General features: G+C 35.9%; 1 protein-coding gene across 1 annotated transcript; it reads left to right on the top strand.

Moving 5' to 3' along the window:
• The first annotated feature begins 401 nt into the window (after positions 1–401).
• On the top strand, positions 402–25,675 carry col28a2b (collagen, type XXVIII, alpha 2b). The gene is given in 37 exon segments (XM_052558078.1): positions 402–567; positions 4,056–4,606; positions 8,417–8,437; positions 8,553–8,612; positions 9,255–9,308; positions 9,390–9,434; positions 9,533–9,559; positions 10,029–10,073; positions 10,151–10,186; positions 10,269–10,331; positions 14,912–14,980; positions 15,066–15,134; positions 15,214–15,282; positions 16,144–16,212; positions 16,621–16,666; positions 16,669–16,688; positions 16,762–16,830; positions 16,949–17,017; positions 17,271–17,342; positions 17,445–17,513; positions 17,713–17,784; positions 17,890–17,958; positions 18,202–18,305; positions 18,307–18,334; positions 18,455–18,523; positions 18,626–18,694; positions 19,839–19,907; positions 19,984–20,052; positions 20,135–20,215; positions 20,511–20,546; positions 20,653–20,689; positions 21,053–21,610; positions 22,349–22,605; positions 22,745–22,871; positions 25,214–25,231; positions 25,234–25,404; positions 25,668–25,675. Coding segments are annotated over 37 exon segments (3,531 nt in total).
• The last annotated feature ends 122 nt before the right edge of the window (positions 25,676–25,797 follow it).

Below are 25,797 nucleotides of genomic sequence, written 5' to 3'. Positions count from 1 at the left end.
TTTATTGCATGTGGATCTCACACAGAGAAGAGGCTGTAAAGACTATCATGTCATTCTGATCTTCATCATTCAGCTGCTGATTTTAGGTTGGACTCGAGCCTGTACTGTACTGAAATTAGAGCTGTTTCTCACAGTAAGTGCACATTTTGTTTGCATTAGCTGTTATAATTCAGTAATATATTAGTTCAGATAAATGAGACTTATGAGAAAATAACTTTTTTATTATTACACTTTTGAAAAATGTTGTTAATGATAAGTTTTGAGTAATTGAGTATTTAAATTAAATAAGCAGACACTGGTTGCATACTTTGAATGAGGCAATGCATGTGATGCATTTGAGAATAGGGTTATCCATACTTAATACTGTGTTGGCATCTGTTTGTCTCTCTTCTGCTTTAGTGATGATACGGCTCTGTGAAAGCTGGCTGGTTTATCTGTTGGGAATGCAGCTTGTTTTGGCTCAGCTGGGTAAACTTGACCATGCTGCTGAAGATGATGTTGATTTAGAAGACAAGATAAATGGAAGAAATAAACCAATCACCTCTAATGTCATCCCCAAAAACAATGGTAAATATTTCTTGCTGTTCAGCACAACACAGCAGGTGGCTCATGAGCAAGTGGCTTGTAAAATACTGTATTTGCCTTTCAAATTAAAAAACCTGTTTGGCTTCAACTAAGCACAAGTAAGGTTTTGGTCCAGGTGGTATAAGATCACTACAACAGATTTAATTCATGCATACTGTATGTCAGACAGAGGCAGGGTATGGTTAATTATGATTTTTAAAATAAATTAAACTGATTTAAATAATTAGCAAGAGCAAGAAAAGTTTATATATGACCCTGGAACACATAACCAGTCATAATGGTCAGAGTGATGTAGCTGAATAAGATTTATACATCACATAAGTGATGGAGCTGAATAAATAAGCTTGCCATTGATGTATGGTTTGTTAAGATAGGACAATATTTGCTCGAGATACAACTATTAGAAAATCTGGAATCTGAAATTAAACTCGCCTTTAAATTGTCCATTGTCCAATGCATATTATTTAATTAAAAAAATTATTTTTGATGTATGTAAGGTGGGAATTTTAAAAAATATCTTCATTGAACATGATCTTTAGCTAATATCCTAATTATTTTTGGCATAAAAGAAAAACCTATACTTTTGACCCATATAATGTATGCTATATCTACAAATACTGTATACCCCTTCTACTTAAGATGGTTTTGTGCTCCAGGGTCACATAGTTTGCTCTGCTTTCCAGGGCTTCTGAATTTGCTCAATGTCCTGGTGCAGATGTCCTCTTTGACATCTTCATCATAAATGTGATTTACTGGAGACATTTCAGCTGGTTCACATTAACTATTATCTTTACTTTTTTTTTCTTCCTTATTCAATAGAGAGTATATTGCATTAGTCATTTCTTTTTTGGTTTAGTAAATGCATGAACAGTATTTTGTTTATTTTGCTGCAGAAATTCATTTCTAAATTTGAATGATCCATCTCAGAGGCTAGCTTTATAGAACGAACGGTTTATTGGGGGAACAAAGACAGACAGAATTGCTGCAGTAAAGGCTTTATTTGCAACAGGACATTAGAAAAAAAAAAACAAGTGTTTACCTATATTTAAAGTACTTTCTCTGAACTCTTAACACAGCAACACACCTACATCACAGAATTAGCCTAATAGTTAATTTTCCGGCCAAAACCACATTTTGTTAAATAAATACAAACTCTACATTTCAAAATGCTGAATACTTTTTTTCTACATATGTCATCTATCAAAACACAAGTAAACCCAATTCAAAACCATTTGGACAAAACATTAGAACTATTTTCTATCCAATGGGAACATTGACTGTCAAAATACGAACAGTTGATGGCTTTACAAAAACTACATTACTTTCTTGTACATGATTGACATACATGTTTCAGTTCTACTTGCATAGACAGTATTTTAGTTTACAGTAATTTAGTTACCATTAACTGAAACCTATTTTACATTTTTAAATGTTGAATGTTTTCATTCTTGGCAACATACTTTATGTAACTGAATGAGTCATTACTTTATAGATTGCACAATAGAATAGGATCCTCTATGCAGGAATTCAATTGGAACCTTGACCATGGTAGCTGATGCCAGAGATCAACAAAAATTACAAAATGCATGGCCTACTGTAACTGTAACATTACTGTAAATGGTCACAATTACCTTTAACCCTTTATATTCCATTTCAGAAATAAGCTTTCATAGGTTTCACATGTGTAAGAGGGAAAAACAAACAAACAAACATAAAAATGCACAGTCCAGCACACATTCTTACCTCCTCCCTTACCTCTTCTTCTCCCTTTTTCTGATCAATTCATCTCCCTGTCCTAGGCATAATTTTTTTCTCTCTATGATTCTTTGTGTTGTTCTGCATCCACAAAACCAATTAAAATAGGTTTTTTACACTATGTTGATGTAATGGAAAGAGCTTCAACACCTGACTATTCCTCTAACTGAGACTGGAATCAGCTATTTCTAAATATTTTAGTGATCTGTTACCTAAAATTGCTTAAAATTACAGATTAGACAAAAAGAAGGTTGGCAACTGAAAAAACGGTATTATGTAAAAATACAAAAAACAAAAACAAACAAACAAATCAATAAATAAATATAATCTAATCTGCCTGGTATTCTGCGTTTGGCCACATGCTCTCATCCACATCACACCTGATATTTTCTCTGGCAATGCATCTTGGGAAGAATCTTTTGGTGTGCCTTTTCCTTCCTGGCATTGTTCGGCTGTGATGTCTTGGTATTCAGCATCAATTGCATCCTGGAGGGACATCTGAAGCGACAATGGTGAAAAACCTTCCATCTCCAGGCTCAATAAAACTCCTCAGTGGGGTTGAGCAAAGGGGAGTAAAGGGAAAGGAAAAGAGACTTCCAGGCTCTGGGAATGGTGGAATGCGCATTGTTCCACGTGATCCCATATATTGGCAAGTGTTCTGCCACTTGTCCCTTTTCTCTGGCACCATTCTTTGGTACAGATCTTCTACTGTAAAATCTCACATTTATGCAGGAGTGCACTTTTCAGTACATTTACATTTAGAAGACCCTTTATCAGATTTTCTATCAAATATGGAGACATATTTGTGTTTAAATTCACAATCTGAACAGCTGTTCACTTTAGCCTAAAGTTATGCATTTAGCAGACGCGACTTACAGTGCATTCAGGCTAACACTTGTTCCCCAGGAATTGATCCCACAACCTTTTGCGCTGCTAACACAATGCTCTACCACTGAGCTACAGGAACACTACAAGTTTGGTTTTGAAAATAATGTTATCTGTTCTGACATATAATGCGAAAGTGTTTGTAAATTTGGCAGTAAAAGTTCATTGTTTTGGTCTTGGTTGAGCTTGTGTGTGAAAGAATTTCAAGCATTTAAAATGTGTTAACTGCATGCATTTTGTGTCAAAGCAACAAGAAATGTGTTAATTGTATAGCCTACACAGACGGATGTTGTGCTAACTGCATTAAGAGTTTTGGAAAATTGTTATATGTCATAGTGATTGTAAAAACTGTCATATGAAAATGGAATGATGCTTTGTCAACTGGCTGAAATAAAATAAGTGTAAAGATGTTATATTTTAAGTTGTTCATTATATTTGTATTTTTTAAATGCTTTTGGTTGTAGTTTTTGCTAACAATAATAAGCCTTGCATGCTGTTAAATTTTTTCTGTAGGCCACAATTATCTTTTTTAAAGAATCTTCAGAAAATCTTATCACTTAAACTCTTAATTTCAATATCAGAACATATTTGCAGCAGTCAAGCTACACAAAATGCAAAAACACAGTAAAACACTATAAAACTCAAATCAATATGACATCAGAAGTCAAGGTTAAGGTACAATGTAAATCATGTTTGGTCACAATACATGCAAGAAGCAAATATGCATAAAAATATATTATTTATGTCCAATCTAACGTTTTAACATAGATTCAAATTAATATCTTTAGATAAATGTTTAATACATTTTTGTCTTTTTCCCCATCTTTCAGATGACTGTAACTTGGAACTGGGTTTTTTGATGGACAGTTCAGAAAGCGCCAAAGACAACCATGCTCAAGAGAAACATTTTGTTGCTGATCTCGTTAGCAGGATACGAAACATCCATCTCCAAACTGGACAGGGCTTGAAATTCAGAACTGCTCTCCTTCAGTACAGCAGTCATGTGATCATCGAACAGTCCTTCAAAGATTGGAGGGGCGTCCCCACCTTCCAGGACCACATCGGGCCCATGCCTTACATAGGGCACGGTACCTACACCACCTATGCCATCACCAACCTCACACGCATCTATCTGGAGGAGTCTGGCCCTGACAGCGTGAAGGTGGCCATTCTGCTGTTTGACGGCGAGTCGCATCCCAAGAATCCTAATATCTTCTCCGCTTTAGCTGATGCTAAGAACCAAGGGATTCAGTTCTTCACAGTGGGTTTCACATCCGCTGCCAATGTGGAACAGCTGCGGCTCCTGGCCAGTCCCCCGGATGTCCGCTATGTACACAGCCAACAGGACAAAGGTGTCGTAGACAAGATCGTCAAAGAGATTGTAAGTGTTTTTCCATTGGAAATAAAAATCTAAATGTTTTTGATAGACATGAATGAGAGCAAATGGAACATTTTGTCCTGCTAGACCCCTTATTTTACTATGAAATAGTTCATAGGGATAGTTCACCAAAAATGGAAACTCTGTCAGCATTTACTCACCCTCATGTTGTTCTAAATTTTGGAGCACAAATTATATGACATTTTTTTAATGAAAATTTATCTGAGAGATTTCTGTCCCGCCATTAATAATCTACAGTGCTACTACTTTTTCACTTCAAAAGGTCTTAACATCTTGAGTCTCATCAGAAAATGTGGACTAAACTGCTCAATTCATTTGGATTAGTTTTATGATCTCTTTCTGAACATTTCAAACATTTCAACATTTCAACACAATGTGGTCATGCATAGAGTTTCAATGGCTAAACCGAAATCTCTCAGATTTTATTCAAATATCTTCATCTGTGTTCTAAAGATGAACGAAAGTCTTACAGGTTTGGACTGACATGAGAGTGAGTAAATGATGTCAGAATTGTCATTTTTCTTGTATCTATCTCTTTAAGAATTTCCTCAGAAGCATTGTGAACCTAAAGGCTGAAATGCACCACACAATAAAAAAAGGCATAAATAAAACTGGGAATAGGCATCACTAAGCAATTTGGATTGTATGGAAACCTATTTTCTGCCACTCAAAAGAAAAAAAATGTAATTGTGACATTTTATTTCACAAATCTGACTTTTCCGCAATTGTTTACTTCTTGCAATTCTGACTTTTTTTCTTGGAATTGCGAGTTTATATCTTGCAATTGTTATTTTATTTCTCACAATTTATATCCTGCTTTTCTATTCTATTACTTATTTTATTATTCAGTGGAATAAATAGGTGAAATGGTGAAAGTCTGAAGAAAAAAACTGAAGTCTGTGTGCTTCAAAAACTTAGCAATTTTCTGTGAGATCTGTTGATTCCGATTGCCCAAAATCTGAAGACTTTGACATTCGGCAACCATCATCAACTTTTGCAGACTGAAGATTGAAGAAATTGGTGCCAATGACTTCTTTAATCAACCTAGACTTGTGATGCTATTTGAAGTCTCTCAATATAAACTCAATTTCTATTAAAAACAATTATTTGATCTGGATCATCACTCATTTTATAGTAACTTGTGTATACTGAAAATTATCTGTTGTCTCATTATTTTAATTTCTCCTGAGGAATGTTTGAAGAAACATCTGAAAAATGTCACGAAAAAATAAATTCTGAGCAATAAAATTTCCCTCAGGATTGTCCAAACAAAGAAGTTTTATGGTGGCAGTGTTTTTTGGTCCTTAGGAACAAAAGTTGAAGTGTTGAAATTATGAAGTTCAGATGCTTGTGAAGGCCCAAATGAAGGATTTATATCTCTTGAGGGATCACAGATTAAGCGGGGCGTGTGTGTGTGTGTCGGGGTTTATGCTACTAAAAACACTCTTCATGCATCGTCTTATCTCTGTATCTGTCCTGAGAACATGGAAAGAGTTGATTATGTATTCCTTCAACAAATGTGATACAAGCAAAACTGCAAAAAAGCTTGGTGCCAAAACCTGATCGAGTGTGTCTCAATGCATGTAAGATGCATGTCGTGTCTGTCTGTGAGATTCCATCCGTCTATTTCATCACATGTTTATGTTTTATTAACGTATTCGGAAGGAGCATGATCAGATAATCAACCAATTTGGCACAGGTATAACCCATTTAGCTAATCATCCTTATTTAAACAATATGTATATTCTGTATATCCACAGCCTACTGACCTCTAGCCAACAAAAGTTTTCTGGCATCCCTCCTTCACCCCAACTCTTCACTCTTAATCTATTCTCATCCCATACTAAGGATAGGGGGAGTCCTCTGGGCTCTGGCTATATTCCGGCTGGGAGCCCTCCCCCAGGACAGAACGCCAACATATGCTTACTATAAACTCAATCAGATTAGATATAAGGATGAACTCATGAAAAATCCTTCAACAGTTTCTTTTTTTTTTTTTTTGACTTTGGCTAATTGTTTTAGCATTGTTTTCTATTAGTAGACAGGAATGCTGGATCTTATCTTATTCTGGAGTTGTATAAACTTACAGAATATCTTTAATGTGGTGAGCTGACCTCTGTGTCCCACAGCATCTGCACAAGGATGGGAAACTTTTACGACTGAATATGTTATCCAGCGCTGCCGTCTCCTGCTAGCTAATAGAAAACAGCAGATCACATGAGAGACATCCAAGCCTGTGACATCACGCCTGACAAAAACCCAGCCTTTGATAGTTGTAAGTGTTCTGTCTGGTCGGACAAACCTGGTTTTGGTGTTTTAAACTGATGGTTTTATCAAGATTTACTTTAGTCTGGATTAGCAAAATGTAAAGGGGGGGTGGGGGGCAAGAAGTTCTCAAATTTTGGTGGTTATTTTTTCATCTTTCTTATGAACAATGGCAAAAATAAAGATAATAGACATTTTTAGAAGTTAAATACATTCTTTAGAAGTATTTGGCACACAAATATCTATAATTTTAAGTTAAAGAAAATAAAAATATAATGGCAGTTAAGAAGAATATTATTCTTAAGAGTGTTTTGTGAAAGTTCTGGCCCCTTATTATAGGTTTTGACCATTTTTCTTATGACTGGTTGACATCCTTGGCCAAGTTGGTTGTCCACTACACTACCAGTTTATGGGACTGAGGTTGACCTGGTAAATCATGATTGTGCTGGTGGGAGCTGAAAGACTACTTTGATTAAACAATCACTGAGCTATTAGACCAGTTTAATCATTTTTTCCAGTCAGAATGTCTGATTTTATGCTCAGTGGTTGGGCAAAAGAGTGATATCTGTAACAGACATTTGTGGTTGGTAGATCCAGATTCTGAGGGTAAAAATACTCCAGTTTATTCTCTTATTATTTTTTTATTTATTTTGTATACCTGTACATATGTTGTGAATTTTCCATTTAGCTTCTCAACTGTGCATCTGATGTAGTCAAATAGGTTTATTAAGATGTTCTTAGAACATTTTCTTCCTCTGGTATTGAATGTGAAAAGATCTGGTTAGTCTGCTTGACCAGTTAGATTTTTCTTAGCAGATATAGTTAGAGCAGAATAACAGTTAATGGATTGCAGTATTTGCACAGTGAAGATCTGTTTCTCACTGACTGTGCTGGGTCAGAGCTTTAGGGTACTATGAGCAGCATGATCTTGCATGAAGGATGAATATCTCACCCAGCCTTCTACACACTAGCTGCTCTGGAACGACTGTTGATGCAGGTGCTTGTCAATGAGACAATCAGAAGGCCAGGAAAATTGAAATCGCATGCAACATTGTCATCTTCTCTGCTGCTCGACTGTCTCATCCGCTGGAGTTACATCTGTTAATCAGCTACTGTGTCATTATGTCAACTGTGTGCACTGTTTGCAATCAAGATGAAATTACTTAATGTGTTGCAATTACATTTTCTTTGTTCTTCTGAGTGCCTGCGATTCCCAGATTACGGCATTTGTCTTTAATCACTGACCTTAAACTTGATCTTCCAAGGAATGTTGTTGGAAACGTATCTCTTTTTTTGTTTTTTTTCATTCTTAAACATATTATGCAAATGCAAGCACACTATCTAAAAAAGGCAGACTTTCTTCCAGCAACCTGTTGTGTATTGAGAAGAGCCTTAATATGGGACCTTTCAGTTTTCTAAAAGTTTGTTTGAACATTTATACACACATAGTCTGTGTGAAGTCTTATATAATTTTTATAAATCTTTTCTTGTAAATTCATTTTTTTTTCCACTTTTGTTTCTTTCTAGACTGAGCTGGCTAATGAAGTGGTAAGTGTTTGACTGACAGAATTCATTTAGGACACTTATAAGCAACATTATTTGTTGTGACTAAAGCAGTGTGTGTGTGTGTGTGTGTGTGTGTGTGTGTGTGTGTGTCTAACAGTGCCCCCTTTCCCCAAAATGCGCTTGTGGGAAAGGAGAGCGAGGACCCAGCGGACCACCTGTAAGTGTAACACATTCTTTAAACCCTTTCCAGAGCCTCACATTGTGTTTCAAAAAAGCATAAATGAATATAAAGATTTGGCCTTTCCACATGTTTTTAATAAAGAGAACAAATGCCCACCAGATTGATCAAAGTGGCTTCATTGGGCGGAACATGCTACAATATTACAGTTGAATAATTATAATGCTTATGACATACTAAACTTTTTTTTTTGAGTTGCTTATTTTTTTTAGCATCTTCACACAACTTGTTGTCCAGACAGTGACAGTTTATAATCATAAATGTCGATCTCTAAAAAGGAGAATACAATTTAAAAATATAAGAAAAGCATCATACAATCAATAGACGTCTTGCATTTTGATGAAACCATACTGAATTTTATTTGGTGGAGAGAAGTTGTTTGAATATTGCTGAAAAGTAGTTAATTCAGATATTGAACGTTTTTTTTTTTTTTTTGAAAGAAAATTGCTTGACTGCTGTTTTAAGTTAATACAATTTCAGCCTATTTATAAAACTGTGTATCTTTATTATTGTAAATAATTTTCTGTGTCTAGAAGGTAACACATAAACATAATTAAATAATTCTGCACCCGTCAGTTCTGAATCATTATTAAATTAACTCTATTTCTCTGAGAACCACAGGGTAAAAAGGGTCGTACTGGAGAAGACGGAAGTCCAAGACCTAAAGGGCACAAGGTCAAAGTTATTTTAAATTACCGCTCATGTTTGTCATTATTGATTTGTGTTACCCTCTAAAATGAGACACACTTCCTGCAGGGAGAGAGCGGATTTAGCGGTCCTCCTGGACGAGACGGGACAGAGGTGAACCTGTCCAGAACAAGGGCTAAAGTCACTCTATTTTGACATCACCTGCTTGTGTAATTGCTCTTTCTCACCATGTTTTCTTTATTGATTATTAGGGGAAACCTGGATACAAAGGAGAAAAGGTAAAATAATGCATCATAGACTGATTTACTAATTATTGGTTGTGCTAGCAATGGCATCTCATGGTGAGATTAGAAAAAAAGAATTCATTAAATGCAATTTAATCGCTTTGAATAAAAGCGTCTGCCAAATGTCTAAATGTAAACAAATACAAATTTTATATGTCTTATATGCAATCCACAATGGTGCAGAATTTTATTTATTTATTTATTTATTTTGTATGTTGTACTGACTGATGTTACAATGTTTTTAACTGTTAATAGTAAAATAGTATAATATAATTTTTTTTCAAATGTGTAATTTATGAAGAATAAAACAGCTTTTAAGACAACTAATATAACTTTATCTGAGTGTACATCATATGTCAAAAGTGATATATATTTTTCCAAAAATGAATGGGCAAACCTTTAAATTTTATGTATATACTGATAATGACTATTAAAAAAATAAATATATATATATATATTATAGGCTGAGCGAGGGGAGTGTGGGACACCAGGAGTCAAAGGAGACCGAGTGAGTGACATTTCAGATCTACAGTTCATGTACAGTAAAATGCGTTATTTTTAACTGGCTGAATCTGATTTTTAAAGGGTCCGGAGGGTCCTGTTGGTAACAGAGGAAGCAGAGAAGCAGATTTCATTTATGAAAATTCAAAAAATGCATTTTTCTCTTTTTCATTAGTAGTTTACTTTATTACTCCGTTATGTTTCTCTGCAGGGTTTGCCTGGACCTAATGGAGACATTGGCCCTGAGGGCCCACCAGGCAAAAAAGTGAGTTTGATTCAACAAGGTCTGCTTTCAAATACAGTAAAGCAGCATTTTTTTTCAGCAATTCTTCAAAATAAAGATTACAAAAGAGGATTTTCACAGTGATGCCATATAGGAACCATTTAGGTTTCCTGCTAAAAAACCAAAACAAAATAGAAGCATTTTAATGATCTTTAATAATCACAAAGCACCTTTTTTCAATTTAAAGAACCTTTTGTGAGATGGAAGTGTTTGTTAATGGACGTAAGCAGTTTATTGCTGCAGTTTGAGTTTTGGGATTCCTTCCATGTATACTAATCACCATTTAGATGTAAATGTGATCCACTCTTCATCCTCATAGTGCTCCAAAAATTTTATGAAAAAGGTCTAGAGACATGTTTTTAAAAGTTGAACTTCTTTTAACTTGAGCACTGCGTGTTTGCATGTGAGCAGTGGCGTAGCCAGGGGAGGGGCCATGGGGGCACTGGCCCCTCCTGAAAACTGATTGGCCCCCCAGTGTGCCCCCACATTTCTACTTGTCTGTCACTCACAAATTCAAATTATAATCTTTCAGTTTAGTAAATAACTCATGATTGAGTCGCGATGCTTCTCAACGAGGACTAAGAATAGCGAGCTGCTGTTTTCCAAAAAAAAAAGCACCTATTTTAAATAGCTGATGTTTTTCGATTAGCGAGTTGTTGCAGTGCAAGAAGTGTTTGGTACTAACGTTAACGTCTTTCGGTGTTAGACAGACCAGGTTCGATGACGATGTTATCTCCTAGCAGACCAAGATGCTAATCATTATATTTACTATGCTCCTCTGATGCTGAATTTAAAAGGGGTTTACTGCGTTACGATTTCGGCCGAACGAGCCGATAAAGGCAACAACGCAATTTAAAGCAATGGTTTTAAAAAAACTATAATAGCAATTCTAATAAAGTCATTATTGAATCATGCAGTCGATTAGCGACTTTTTTCACTCAAGTGAGGTGACGAAACAAATCGTGTAATGTTTATCTAACGCTCCACACTTAAGACTTTTTTTTTTTAAAGTCTATATGGGTGAGACACATGCAGAGGTGGGTAGTAACATTTACTTCGTTACATTTACTTGAGTAATTTTTCGGGGTAACTAATACTTTTCGGAGTATATTTAAAAATGGGTACTTTATACTCTTACTTGAGTAAATTTTTGGGAAAAATCTGTACTTTTACTTCGTTACTGTGAGCGACGCACCTCTCGTTACTTTATCTTAATGCAATAAATGTTATAAATGCTTCAGTTTATTCCAAACGCGCCGTCTATTTTTCTCTGGGCAATGAGCGATGCCCATTCGCGAATGATTCATTCTTTTGAGTCAATTCTGTTCAAAGGCTTGATCAAACCAATTGGCAAACAAGTGAATTGGTTCATGAATCAGTTTGAAGGAGTCGTTTAGTTCCCTGAAGCAACGCGCTGAGCGTCTGAAGCGGTTCACTCAGAGTTGTAACGTTTATCATCAGCAGCGTTGAAAACGTGGCTATGGAACTGCACTGAATTGAAAGCAAATCTGCAAAGGCTATTATTTGCTTGCGATGGAGATCCTTATTAGATGAACGTGTGTGCTGTCTACTGTTTAACAGGTAATAACTTGGGCTACATTCGATTACAGTACACGATACCACTATGACAGTAGTTTGTTGTACGTGTGTGGCTTATAACAGAGGGGAGTCAAGTTGAATGCAGCTTCCAAAAGACAAAAAATAGCCGATTAAGATTTTATTAATTTTAATACAATCACACCGGTGCGAGTACGTTCAGCAAGTCATATCATCAGCTGCTAAATTCAGATCTGTGATCGCTTGCTGGCGCTGAGCCAGAGATAGACGTGTTTTTACAGCGCTGCGCATTATAACCAATCACACACGATTCTTTTGAATGCAATGGCCAATCAGAGGTGTTCCGATGAGTCATCGCTGAAATGCCGGTGCTTCCTTCACTCGCTCACTGACTGAATACCTCTTTCTGGCGAATCCTCTCGTCAGAAACAACAAAGTGCAGATGTGTGTACGAATCTATAATTAAGATATTGATTTCACAGTGTTAACAGTTTCAGTGATTTTAATGGGAGTTTCTGAGAGTGATTGCAATCTAGACTGTCAGTGAAAATTATCTTTAATAATGTAAATGTTATTTGCTCTCTTTCTGAACAATGAAAGATTAGTAGCAATATTTATATCACATTATATTAAATGTGAATTTAACATTGAAAGTTAAAGTCAGTCGTATTAAAAATATGTTATGGCATGAAACCTATATCTGTTACTTAAGTAAACAGACAGGGTTTTATAATAAATTGGAGTAAAGGCTGATGAAATATATACATTTACACACGCACACATACATTACATACATTTATCTATATATCTAAATAAAAATAGGCTCCGTATATATGACCTAAAGTAACTAGTAACTAACTACTTGAGTAGATTTTTTTATCCGATACTCTTTTACTCTTACTCAAGTAACTATTCAAGACTAGTACTTTTACTTTTACTTGAGTAAATATTTCTAGAATTACTTTTACTTTTACTTGAGTAAAGTTTTTGGGTACTCTACCCACCTCTGGACACATGCAAAAACATCGGTTTTTTTACTGGTCAATTTTGAGATTTTGGCCTGTTTGTCTTCAGTAACATGTCTTCTTTCAGACTTGTGGTGAAAAAAAAAAAAAGTCCAAAATACACATATAGGTCTTTATTTTTCTACACCTTTAGTCTATTTGCGTCTGTAGATTCCTAATAAATTCAGTTGGCGTTCTAAATCACCATGGTGCTCCGCGATTGCTGTCTGCCCCTGCAAAGCTCTCTCTCCCTCCCTTCACAGAAGTTTTTGACAAAACGTCATTTGATGACACCCAGAAACATTCTCAAAAAAATCATACATAATTATTTAATGCATGATTAAATAGCAAAATAAATAACTAATACTAAAACAACACTGGACTAATTAAGCTATTCTAAACTGTTTTATAGGATCCACATATTTTACATGTTAAATTAAAGCTACCTTTTTGAACAAGTAGCTTTCTAACATAGTATGGATATATGATATTTTTAAATCAATATGCTCAAGATTAATTAGCCTTGACATAAGTAGATTTTGTTTATTCATCAATGCAAATTTACTGCAACTGCTGCTATGCAAATTGAATGGGATGTGGATAATAAACAAAAACATTATGAAATTATATTAAATTTATATTAGTTATATTAATTAATTAATTGTGTATTTATTTCTATGAATTATTAATGTTATTCTGCATTTATATAAAGAAGGCTATTATATATATATATTATATAAGGCTATTATAAATAAATTATATTATTATTATTTGTGAGTTGTACACTATTCATACATTGGATTATTTTATTTATTACAGTTTTTCTTTCACTTTTGTAAAGTGAAAAGTTAATACAAATTGTATTTGATTTTTTTTTTATTTAGAGCAGTGAATAACTGCTATTAAAATATTATAGGGTATCACTGTTTATTACTGATTTTAAAGGTTACTGAACTCTTGAAATGATTTGGATATACAGTTCAAACAACACAAGATTGGCCCCTCTGTATTAATCGCGTCCCCTCTTGTGCCCCCCAGTTGAAAAAATCCTAGAATCGCCCCTGCATGTGAGACACTGCAAAAGACATGATACATGACTGCAACAGTCAAACACGCCTGTCTAGGAATGTGTTTGTATAGAGAAACAATGGGATAATAATGCAGTGGAATTGAAAATGTATTCTATGTGAACAGACGCTAGGAATGTTATCCAGATTGCCTAGTATTGGTGTGTCAGATTTAACCTTATATTTCTATTTATTTAACAGATCCTAATATGTAAAGATTGATCAATAATTATCCAAACCATTAATTATTAATAAAGGGGTCCCTCAGGGCTCTGTGTTAGGGCCATTTTCAAACCCTTTTTTAATTTTACATGAATAATATTTCTTAGGTTATCTGTAGTCAGAAAACCTATATTCACTCTTTATGCTGTAGGATCTTCATATGGTGAAGTTTTAAAACAGGCACAGGATAGTTTTAATTATATCCAAGAGGCTTTTAATGACTTAAATCTATATATCTAAATAGCACAAAAACAAAAGTTTTTTACGTTTGTAAAAAAGGTTTGTATGTTTCTCAGGAGATATGAATTCTCCTTCCAGGCTGTTATTGAAAATAAGAAGGTGTTCTTAATTGACTTGCCTGGTTAAATAAAGGTTAAATAAAAAATTATAGTATTTAACATTTCAACATGTAGATTTTTATAGTAATGGCACAATAATCTTTTTATCACCTTTCTCTCAATATCATATCATATCAAATAGCAGTCATCCAATTTCTATGCATTGATTTGTTAGTACATTAATCTAAATACATATGGATATATTGAATAAAACATCTGAAAAGAAAGTCTTAGGACTCTTTTTTTTTTTTTTTTTTTTACAAATTTAAGACTGTCTCTCTAAATGCTTGTCTAGTGTGGGCTTTTCAATATGGTAGAGAGGTATAGAGAGCATATTATTGTTATTATTGTTGTATATGGTTCTGCATCTTTAGGGCGAGAGAGGTTTTCCCGGACCGCCAGGATTAAAGGGCGAGACTGGCTTTGGGTTTCCTGGACCAAAGGTTAGCTTTTATATGGAAACTCTTGAGATCAGGAACCCAGTGAACTTGTATCTGTGATCATAATGTGTGTTTTTTAAATCTGTAGGGAGATGTGGGGTTTCAGGGCAGAATGGGTCCTCCCGGGCCACCTGGGCTTGGCGTGCCGGGCCAGCCGGTAATTATTCTCATGGATGGTTGCTATTGTGATGGAATACATTGTCTTATTAATCTCTACAATCTTGTTTACTCTGAAGGGGGCACAGGGGCCGCAGGGTTTGCCAGGAGAGAAGGGCCCTCCAGGAGAGGGTTTACCAGGACCAAAGGTAAACTTGTCATTGCATACGGTTCATCATTTTCAGAACGCAGTGTGCGTGAGCCATGTCAAGGTTATGAGGTGGTATAATATGTTTTTATTCAAGTTGTGTCTTATGTGGAAGGGTTTATGTCAAAGGACCTATTGAAATGTCTGAACTTTGTAACTTCTGACCTCAATTAATTTTCTGAGTAATCCAGCATTCTTTCTTCTGTTTTTATTCAGTTGAGGAACATAATTGATCTCGCTGTTGTTTTACTCTGTATCTGAGAAATGCAGGGTATGTCAGATATATTTATCTATTTGGCAGATGCTTTTATGCAAAGCAACTTAAAGTGCTTTCAGTTAATGCGTTGCCTGGGAATCAAAACAATGACTTTGGCGTTGCTAGCACTGTGTTTTACAAGTTGAGTGTCAGAGGTTTGTTGACACAGTGCAGAATTAGATTTTTAATCGTGTTTTTGTTACAACGCAACAACATGCAATGGGGAAAACAAGATGCTGAAGGTGTTTTTTTAACCTAATTGAACACAAATTGCTTGTAATTTTCACAAAGAATTACAAAGAAACAAATTAACCATGAATAAAACATGAGATTTTGAAGTAGAAAGACTAAAAACATTAAATGCAGTTTAGCATGATCATGAGTTTTTCTTGAGAAGCTGTTGTGCATTATGCAAAATGTCTTAATGGTTCTAAAATATGAATTAATTTCCTCTCTACAAATATAGCTTTTTCTTTTGATCTTAGGGTGAATTGTGACCTCCACATTTTTGTGACATTCACCAGGATAAACAACAACAAAAATATATGAAAATGGGATGGCAATGCATGGTATAAATATGTTGGTTTAAACTTTTGTCTTTTACAGGGTGAGAGGGGTCTGGAGGGTCAGAGAGGACCCAGAGGACCAGTAGGTCCTGGCATTAGAGGAGACAAGGTAAAACATTCAGATTGATTAAATGAAATTAGATTTTTAAGTGAAATAATCACTTTCGTTTTTGAGCTCAGATCTCATGAGCGGGTTAATTAAACCCTAAAACTGCTCTATAATAGATGTTTAGTTTTCTTTCAAAACTTTTAAAAATGAATATGAAATGTTCTTAGCTCTGAAAAGTTTCAGTCGTAACTATTTTGCATAAATTGCTTTTTTTAATATACCATTCTCTGAGGCTCATGTAACAGTTCAATCAGTTATCAGCATGTGGCCAAGATATTAATATCAATGCTGTCTATTACAAATTCCAAATCTTTTGAAGAACTAGATTGAACACGGTTGGACAGATTTGCTTATGCTTGACTTTGAGGTGTGTAATTGCAATAATGTATTTGTGTTTATTGTCTAAAGGGTGATATTGGTCCTCCCGGTCTTCAAGGACCAGTGGGGCTTCCTGGAGGGGGATCCAAGGAGAGAAGGTGCTGACAAGCTTATGATCTGAGCATGATGTAAAAATGTACATCCATGCATTGTAGGATATGCTTGTTTTAGGGTGTGGAAGGACCACGTGGACCCCCGGGAAGCAGAGGCCCACCGGGTGAGGGCTACCCTGGACCAAAGGCAAGAGTTTCCTATCATGCTATAGCCAATGTCACAATTTCAAATAGTTAAAGTGTTGGATAAATGTTGTCTGATAACTTATGAAATCATCTGAATGTTTCCAAATGTGCTCTTGAAGGGTGATCAAGGTTTAGCAGGTGAGATCGGTGCACCAGGAGAGAGAGGAGCAGGAGAACCAGGAGCTAAAGTAAGTCATCTTCACTTTACTCTGATGATGCTAAAATAATGGCTGCATGTGTAAAATCATTACATTCTTCTTAAACACAGTAGTTTTTCTGGTTAAATTAGTTAAGCATCCAACTGAAGACACCAGGTCATAGTATTATAATGATTAAAACTGCCCAGCTTTGACCAGTTAGAAACCATATAAAACTAGCACCACTTTTCTTTCATAATTTGCATAATTAATTCATGTTTAATATTTGAATTATTCCGTGAAGGGGGAACCTGGTGCTCCAGGGTTATCAGGATTACCAGGTGTACCAGGAGAGGATGGCGCTTCAGGACAGAAAGTACCAAGCACACTTTAATCTCATGAATCAATTCATCCAAGATTTAGTTAGCATCAGCACCTTAGGAAAGGCCAGACACATTCATCACTGTGTGTATTTCAGGGAGAAACTGGAGCCCCTGGGTTGAGGGGCCCTGAAGGAACAGCAGGAGTGGGCATCCAGGGTGAAAAAGTATCTCTTTCACGTTTCTCTCATGTTTTCTCACATTATACTTTATAAAATTGTCTTAAAAACCTATCAAATGAAAACTGAAGTTTTGAGAGTGAGATTTCCATGCATGTCAAACTAATAACTTCATTGAGGGTCTTATACTGTAAACCCCAACTTGATGCTAATTGATGTAGTGTTTTGTTAATGTAATATTGTTTAGGGTGATCAGGGTCAGCGGGGAATCCGTGGGTCACCAGGGCCACCAGGAATAGCCGGACCCTCGGGGTCAAAGGTGAGTGTCTAGTGCTCAGCTGTGAGTCTGGAATAGTTTACTACATAGACATTATATAACATCATATATAAATTGTCATTCTGTTCTTTATTAATGTCTTTGTAGGGACAGCCTGGCACCCCTGGGAGAATGGGATTACCTGGACTACCGGGACGTGCTTTAACAGGCCCAAGAGTAACAGCTTTTCTATTGCAATATGGAAATAAAAGTTTTTGGTTATTTGTAATATAAAAACCCCCACTTTCTGACACACTATTTCCCTGTTTAATACTGTAAAGCTGCTTTGACACAATCTAAATTGTAAAAAGTGCTTTATAATTAATGATGACTTGACTTTTGGAGCCCACAATATATGTGTTAAAAAACCTTTAAATGCACATTATGTCTGTAAAAAAGCATTGTAATGTTTCATTGTAGGGTGACGTGGGCCTGCCAGGTCCATCTGGTCCAATAGGAGAGACGGGATATGGACCTCCTGGACCAAAGGTTAATTTATTCTTAATTATTGTTAATACTCTAATATAAAGGGGATGGCTATCCTGGTCCCTCAGTGAGTTAAAAAGGGCTCTTATTAAAAACCATTCGTGATCATGACATCATTCTGTAATGAAGTTCTCGTAATTCACAATGAAGTCATATTTTGCTGTTGCTGTGTGTTATTTGTTTGCAGGGGCCTCCTGGTCTTCCTGGTCTTTCAGGAGAACCTGGTCCAGAGGGCATAGGGATACCTGGACCAAAGGTAGGACTGTACTTATGTGTCACCTAAAATAGATCATCTGTATATGAATATTATCATCAGATGGGGTGTAAACACAAGTATTTCATCATGTCTGTGTCTCAGGGTGATATTGGATTTAGAGGTTTACCGGGCCCACCTGGACCTCCAGGGGAAGGACTACAAGGACCACCTGTATGTCACCAAACACAGACGAATGTTAATGATATCATAATTAAGCCCTTGTCAATTTCATTCAGCCATTCTTAGTCTTGATTTAAGATAAATTATAAACACATCCATGAAGGCTCCTCACCATATTACAAGAGGAAACATTTATGTGTGTGTGTGTTAAAGAACACATTTAAAAGTCTTCACAGTTGCACCCAAAAGTTTTTAGAATATTAATATTATGTTAATTTTGTAAATGTGTACTTCTGTTTAGCAAAAACACATTAAATTCATCAAAACTAAGACTTGTATAATGTTCTAAAAGGTTTATTTTATACATTTATTTATTTTAACTTTCTATACATCAGACAATCCTGAGAAACAATGTAACATTGTTAATAATCAGAAATGTTTCTTGAGCGGCGAATCAGCATATTAAAATTATTTCTAAAGGATCATGATGACTGGAGCAATGTTGCAGAAAGTTCAACTTTGATCACAGGAATATATAACAATTTGAAATACATTACAATAGAAAAAAGTTTTTTTAGATTGTAATAATATTTCACAATTTTCCTGTTTTTACTGAAATACTTGATAATAATAATAATAAATGGAGCCTTGGTGCGCAGAATAGATTTATTTATTTAACTAAAACATCTAACACCAAACACTTGATCTTATTATATATTTTTATATTACAAAAAATTAAAGTGGCATCTGCAAAGAGATTGCTAATTTGAGTTGCTAATTGTTTACACAATTATTAATTTGTGGCTTATCTATCCAGATAATTTTGGGGATAAAACACTTCTTATATTATCTGTAAAGTATTTCTTCTATCTGTGATCCCTGTAAGACTGTAAGTGCATTCTGTCTCCCTGAATGAACTTCCTATAGAATACATGCCATTCCTCAAAGGCTTCATCAATTACCACATCATCTTTACACCACATTTATCATCATATTGTATCCATAATCGTATATTACACACACACACACACACACACACACACCTGCTCCAAATCTTTTACACATGTGTCCAACAAATCCTGATAATGTAATCCAGTAACAAAAAACATCATTCCAGATGTTCCACTGCTGCTTTTATCTCAGCACCAATTAATCTGACGGTGTTTTCCCCCTTTGATTTGTGTGAACAAAACAGGGAAACATGGGAAGACCAGGACCTCCTGGACCAACTGGGCCGCCAGGACAAGGCCTACAGGGACCAAAGGTGAGACACTGGCATACACAAATCTTTAAGAGTTGACCATGCATATATAACATCACAATCTTGTACACTATTGCAGGGTGATCAGGGGTCACAGGGGGTGAGTGGGCCAAGAGGACCTCCTGGAGAAGGAATGACCGGGTCAAAGGTCTCAGGCTTTGTTATATATTCTGTGTTATGATTGAATATTCATACAATGTATTAATATGAAGCCCATTTGTGTTTTTCAGGGGGATCGTGGAGGTCAGGGTGAGAGTGGGATGAAGGGGGTTAAAGGTAATCTGGGAGATCCTGGCATTCCTGGACAAACAGTTAGTAAACTAATCTCATCGTTTACAGAGTTTCTGCCTGTATGAAGCATTTCAAATCAGTCATAATGCAAATGAGTTCTTATTTCATATAGGCTGCAGCATAAATAGTAGGCAGAGAGGTCATTTGGAAAAATGTTGTCGGGTGAAATTAAATAAATGATTTGGATCAACAGCATGCAACAAAATACACATCCCAATACAATTTCAATGTGTGCCACATAGGCAAATATCTCTGTGATGTAATTTCCGTTTGTGTATACTTTGAGATGTTATAACTCTCTTACTCATGTTTCAGGGTAAACCAGGAATCAAAGGAGAATCTGGACTAACAGTGTGTCTTTTACATCTTTCACATTTTATCAAAATATGCTGTTTATTCATATATTGTATGTATTTCATATGCATTTTAGTGACTCAAATGATGTTTGTTTTTTTAGAGGGAAGAGATAATCCGAATGATCTGGGAGATTTGTGGTATGTGTGTCCCACATTAAATTTTAACATAATTTGCTTTATGTACTGTTCAAAATGTTGGGGTTGGTGTGATAAAAAAAAAAAAAAAAAAAAAGGTAATTAAATTCTAATAAAAAATTATTTTATGTTCATGTAATATATTTTACAATATATTTTTCCTGTCACACAATGCTGAATTCAGTATCATTCTTCCAGTCTTCAGTGTCACATGATCCTTTGGAAATCATTCTGAAATGCTGATTTGCTGTTCAAGAAACATTTCTGATTATTATCAATGTTGAAAACAGTTGTGCTGCCTCATATTTTTATGGAATTGTTATTTTTTTAAAGAATTATCATTAAATGTCCTGTACTGTCTTTCAGGCTGTGGAGTCAAGTGTAAGGAGCGTCCCATGGAGCTGGTGTTTGTGATTGACAGCTCTGAAAGTGTCGGGCCTGATAACTTTGAGATCATCAAAGACTTTGTGGCAGCATTAGTTGACAGACTTACCGTGGGGCATAATGCCACCCGAGTCGGTCTCGTTCTGTACAGCTTAGAGGTCAAGCTTGAGTTCAACCTCGCTCGCTACATGACCAAACAAGAGGTCAAACAAGCGATACACGGGCTTCACTACATCGGCGAGGGCACATACACTGGCTCTGCCATCCACAAAGCAACTCAGGAAGCGTTTTACAGTGCAAGGACTGGCGTGAGGAAGGTTGCCATTGTCATCACAGATGGACAAACAGATAAACGGGAGCCTGTGAAGCTGGAAATTGCAGTCAGGAAGGCGCATGCAGCCAACATTGAGATGTATGCTCTGGGGATTGTTAACGTTAGTTATCCAACACAGGAAGAGTTTTTCCAGGAGCTCAATCTCATTGCGTCGGAGCCTGACAGTGAGCACATGTTCTACATAGATGACTTCAACACCTTGCCAGGTAATAGATTCAGTGAGCTTGAGTGAACCAATTCACATACTTCTACTTTATGAATGTACTTCTCTGGTGACGGCAAGATGCATAACTGAATACTGTACATATGGAGGTATGCATAAGCTGATGCTTTTCCCCACCAAAAATTGTTTATTTATTGCTTGTTAACCAGCATTGGCATGTTTTTTAACATTGCTTTTTATCTTATCTTTTAAGTCAAGACATTTTACATTAACCTCAATAAATATGCTAAATATTTAAATTTTTGTATAAACAGAACTGTACTTCAACATCTAAAGTTCTAAAGAACATCTAAAGAATTAAAATTCAAAATTAAGTTTTTGATCAAATTTATTTTTTTATTTTTTCATTACTAATACATTACAATTCATCATTAACCAACTTAAAAAAAATAAATTTAAAAACTGAGATATATATGTTCATAATTATTAATGGGGAAAAAATGCTGTTTTTTCTAGCATTTTTAATCAGGTAAATTAATCCTGGAAGAATATATAATTTCTTGTTTAAAAAAAAAAAAAAAGAGAAAAACTTTTGAATGGCAGATTAAATATTAATATCAATTAAATAAAGTTGATATATTTAATAATAGTTGACTTTTTATTTATTTATTTTAAATGAACCAAATGATAGGCTTAATCTGGAATTGATACGATATTTACATTTGGGTAGAATTAAATATCTAATATTGCTTTTCTCTCTTTTTAATCCACTTTTATAAAGCTCTGGAGTCCAAACTGGTCAATCAGATCTGTGAGGATGAAAACGGAGCACTTATCTTCAGTCGCATTAATGGTTTTGAAAACGGATATGGTATTAATGGCAACCGCGTCAACGGTAACGGCAGATACAGTTATGGCACCAGTGTAAATGAAGTCCACAGAGAGAACACAGGAACACACTCAGGGATGAACACTGTCACTCATGAGACTGGGAGAGGAGACACGTTTGCTCCATCAGCAGCTCCAGACATTAATGAGGTTAGTGCACTGACAGTCTCAACCGTGACCAGACACTTTCTTGGGTGTCTTGGCTTAGTAATAATGAATGGAATTTTTTATTTGTGTTTAACAATGATTTGGAGTGTTTTTCACATTTCAATTGATCACTCAATTAAAGGTTAAACGTGTACCTGAGACACCAGACACAAACCCTTCAGAGCAGAGCAGTGGTAGAGGAGATACTCCAACGGTCACTTGGACATCCACCCACCTTATACCAGCACCACGACCACCATTACCTAAAGGTAAAAACATAACACACTCATTAATGCACAATAAAATACACCACTGTTCAAAAGTTATGGATCTATACGATTTGTATTTATTTATTTATTTTGAGAGACGTGAAAGCATATATTCAGCAAAGATGCATTCAAATTAAATAAAATTTCAGTATATTAGAATGATTTCTAAAGGATCAAATGACACTGAAGACTGGAGTAAAGATGCTGAAATTCAGCTTTGATCACAGGAATAAGTGAATATGAATATGAATATTAAAATAGAAAACAATATGTATGTAACCCGCATTCCTTGAACGAGGGAAAGGAGACGTCATGGGGTGTAACAAATAGGGATGTGCAAAGAGTACTGAGCCATAAAAAAAAAAAAATCTGATTGGTTATAGCAGCACTTTGGGTGGCACCCTGAGCTCTGATTGTTTAGCTTGCAACAGCATGTGGTCCAAATTATAGACATGAGAAGAGAGAAGCATGGCTTTGAAGTCAGGTAGTGATGTATGGGTTAGCTACATACATAACTGATTAATCTAATATGATGCATTGAAATATCAAAGGTGCAATAGGTGATTTGGTTCAAAATAATTTGTTATGCTGGTTCAAAATCTCTTCACATTTTTATAGTAATCATTAAGTTAAGTGGGACCAATACATGTTTGTTCTTTTCGACTTTTTTTTTTCCGACTGCCTGTCAACATATGTATTTGTATACTTCTGCGCACCCCATTCACACAGACCGGGTTTACTCCATCAGCACGTTCATGTATGCTGTGCAGACAGTGTTGTGGTAGCAGGATGAGCATGATGGACTCGGTCTGCTTCTGTGCAGTCGAGAACTACTGGGTGAGGTTCTTCACCGTGTCACCGAAAAGGCCGGACTGGGACATGGGGGCGTTCAGGAAACAAAGCTTGTCGGTCTCCCTGATGTCAGTGACGGCCAAACTCAGCCAGAAATGGTGCTCCTAGACGACCATCATGGACATTGCATGATCCAGAGACTGTGCGGTGACCTTCGTCAATGGCATGTAGGGCAGAGGCAGCTTCTCCATAGGCCACGTACGCACTGCTGATCAGGGTCAACGAGTACCTACAGGCCTGAGAGGGGAGGGACAGCTTAGGGACAGTTCTTTTAATGTGCTGAAGCTCAGGAGAGTTGACTGCCTGCACTAAAAACAGGGGGTAGTGCATCCAGATGTGTGCAATCCACTCGACAAGAGATCCTACCACTGCTGAAGGACCATACCTCCAACACCAAGAGCTCGAAAAAGCTTGCTGAACTCGTTCAGTCTTCTTCTCTCAGAAGAGTAGTCAGGAGCTCAGCTCCGAAGTGTAAAGCTGAGTATGTGTTGCACCTGCTGCATAATTATACTCGCGCTGCGATCAGTGGCAGCTGGATGCAATTATCGCATGCCACTCTGCATTGGCTAGTTTAGTTACACTCGAATAGATTGGTCTCTCTAAGATCCCGATTCTTCAGTCAGTACCGATGTGACATGGACAGTGACCGACTGAAAAGGAAACTACACTGACCGAGAGGGGACATTTTGGGTTCACGTTTTGTCATGGCCATGGCATACTGACTCGTGGGAACATCATATTAACTCGTGGGAACGTGATGAAATGTTGTAGCTTCAAAATCCTATGTTGAGGGAATGACATATTTTTCTTGTTGCTATGAATTTAATGTGTAAACAAACCTGCTTGACCATAGTGACCTGATATCATCATTGATGGATTTATTAATATTTTATTTTGAATTAAAAAAATTATTATATTGTAGAAATTAAAACATTATTAATTTATATTAATTATATCAAGAGGCCTAGGCTACTGGACAGCATTACACACAATATATTCAACATTTTAATGAAGCTTATCATGAATAAATGTTACATAAAGTACAGGCCTTCAAGAAAATTTTTTTTATCAATATCACAGCCTTGTAAGTCTGTTTACTGATTTTCTGTTATATTTTTATATTATTATTATTAGACTATTTTTATTGGTTATGCTGTATAGAGGGTGTGGGGGGCATCACTAGATTTAGTCATTTTATGACATTTAATTTTTAACTTATTTAAAACTGCGAAGTCTGCTGCACAAGCATGTGCAGGATGTGTGATATCACATGCATTCCAGATCATCTTGTCATCAAATTGTCTATATTTTCTGCAGTCTTCTTTTATTTGAAATGTCTGATGAACAAAAAATAAACAAATAAATCTATAGTTGAAGATTCACATTAATACAAACCAAGTAACCTAATGAAATATCTGAATATTTTGTTCACCAGACAAGATATGAAATACATGTAATCTTGTAAACCTTTCTTTTTTATCTATGTTCAGAAGTTGTATCTCTGGACCCCACTGTGAGCTGCTCCTGGATCAGGGCCCTTGTCGGGACTATAACATCCGCTGGTACTACGACCCGCGGGCCAACTCTTGCGCTCAGTTCTGGTACGGAGGCTGTGATGGGAACCAGAACCGCTTTGACACAGAAGAAGAGTGCAAAAAGACATGTGTTGTTGTGAGAGCAGGTAAAATACACACTTGAATTAAACTTTTCTTTAGTAAATGAAAACGGACACCAGTTCCTTCCATATAGTCACATTCTTCACTCATTTCTTTGCATTTAGGAGGCTGATATCCATTATGGATACTTTTCACTTTCTCCTCACATTCAGATATGATGGATCTGCACTGAAATACACAAAGTATATGAAAAATTGATAGGACAGGAGATTTCATTGAGAGTAGGTAGTTAATGAAGCACAGTGTTTTTTCATATCACTTCCTGCAGGACTGTGAAGAAGCAATACTGTAATATTGTACACGCAACATTCTTGAATTGGCATTAATGTAATAAATGAAATGTAATCTGGATTTTGAGAACTATGTTGTTAGTGTAATAAAGCTTGTCATTTTGTATC

Source organism: Carassius gibelio, chromosome B6 (assembly GCF_023724105.1).
Source record: "Carassius gibelio isolate Cgi1373 ecotype wild population from Czech Republic chromosome B6, carGib1.2-hapl.c, whole genome shotgun sequence".
Lineage (NCBI taxonomy): Eukaryota > Metazoa > Chordata > Actinopteri > Cypriniformes > Cyprinidae > Carassius > Carassius gibelio.
This window is presented reverse-complemented; position numbering and strand designations above follow the sequence as displayed.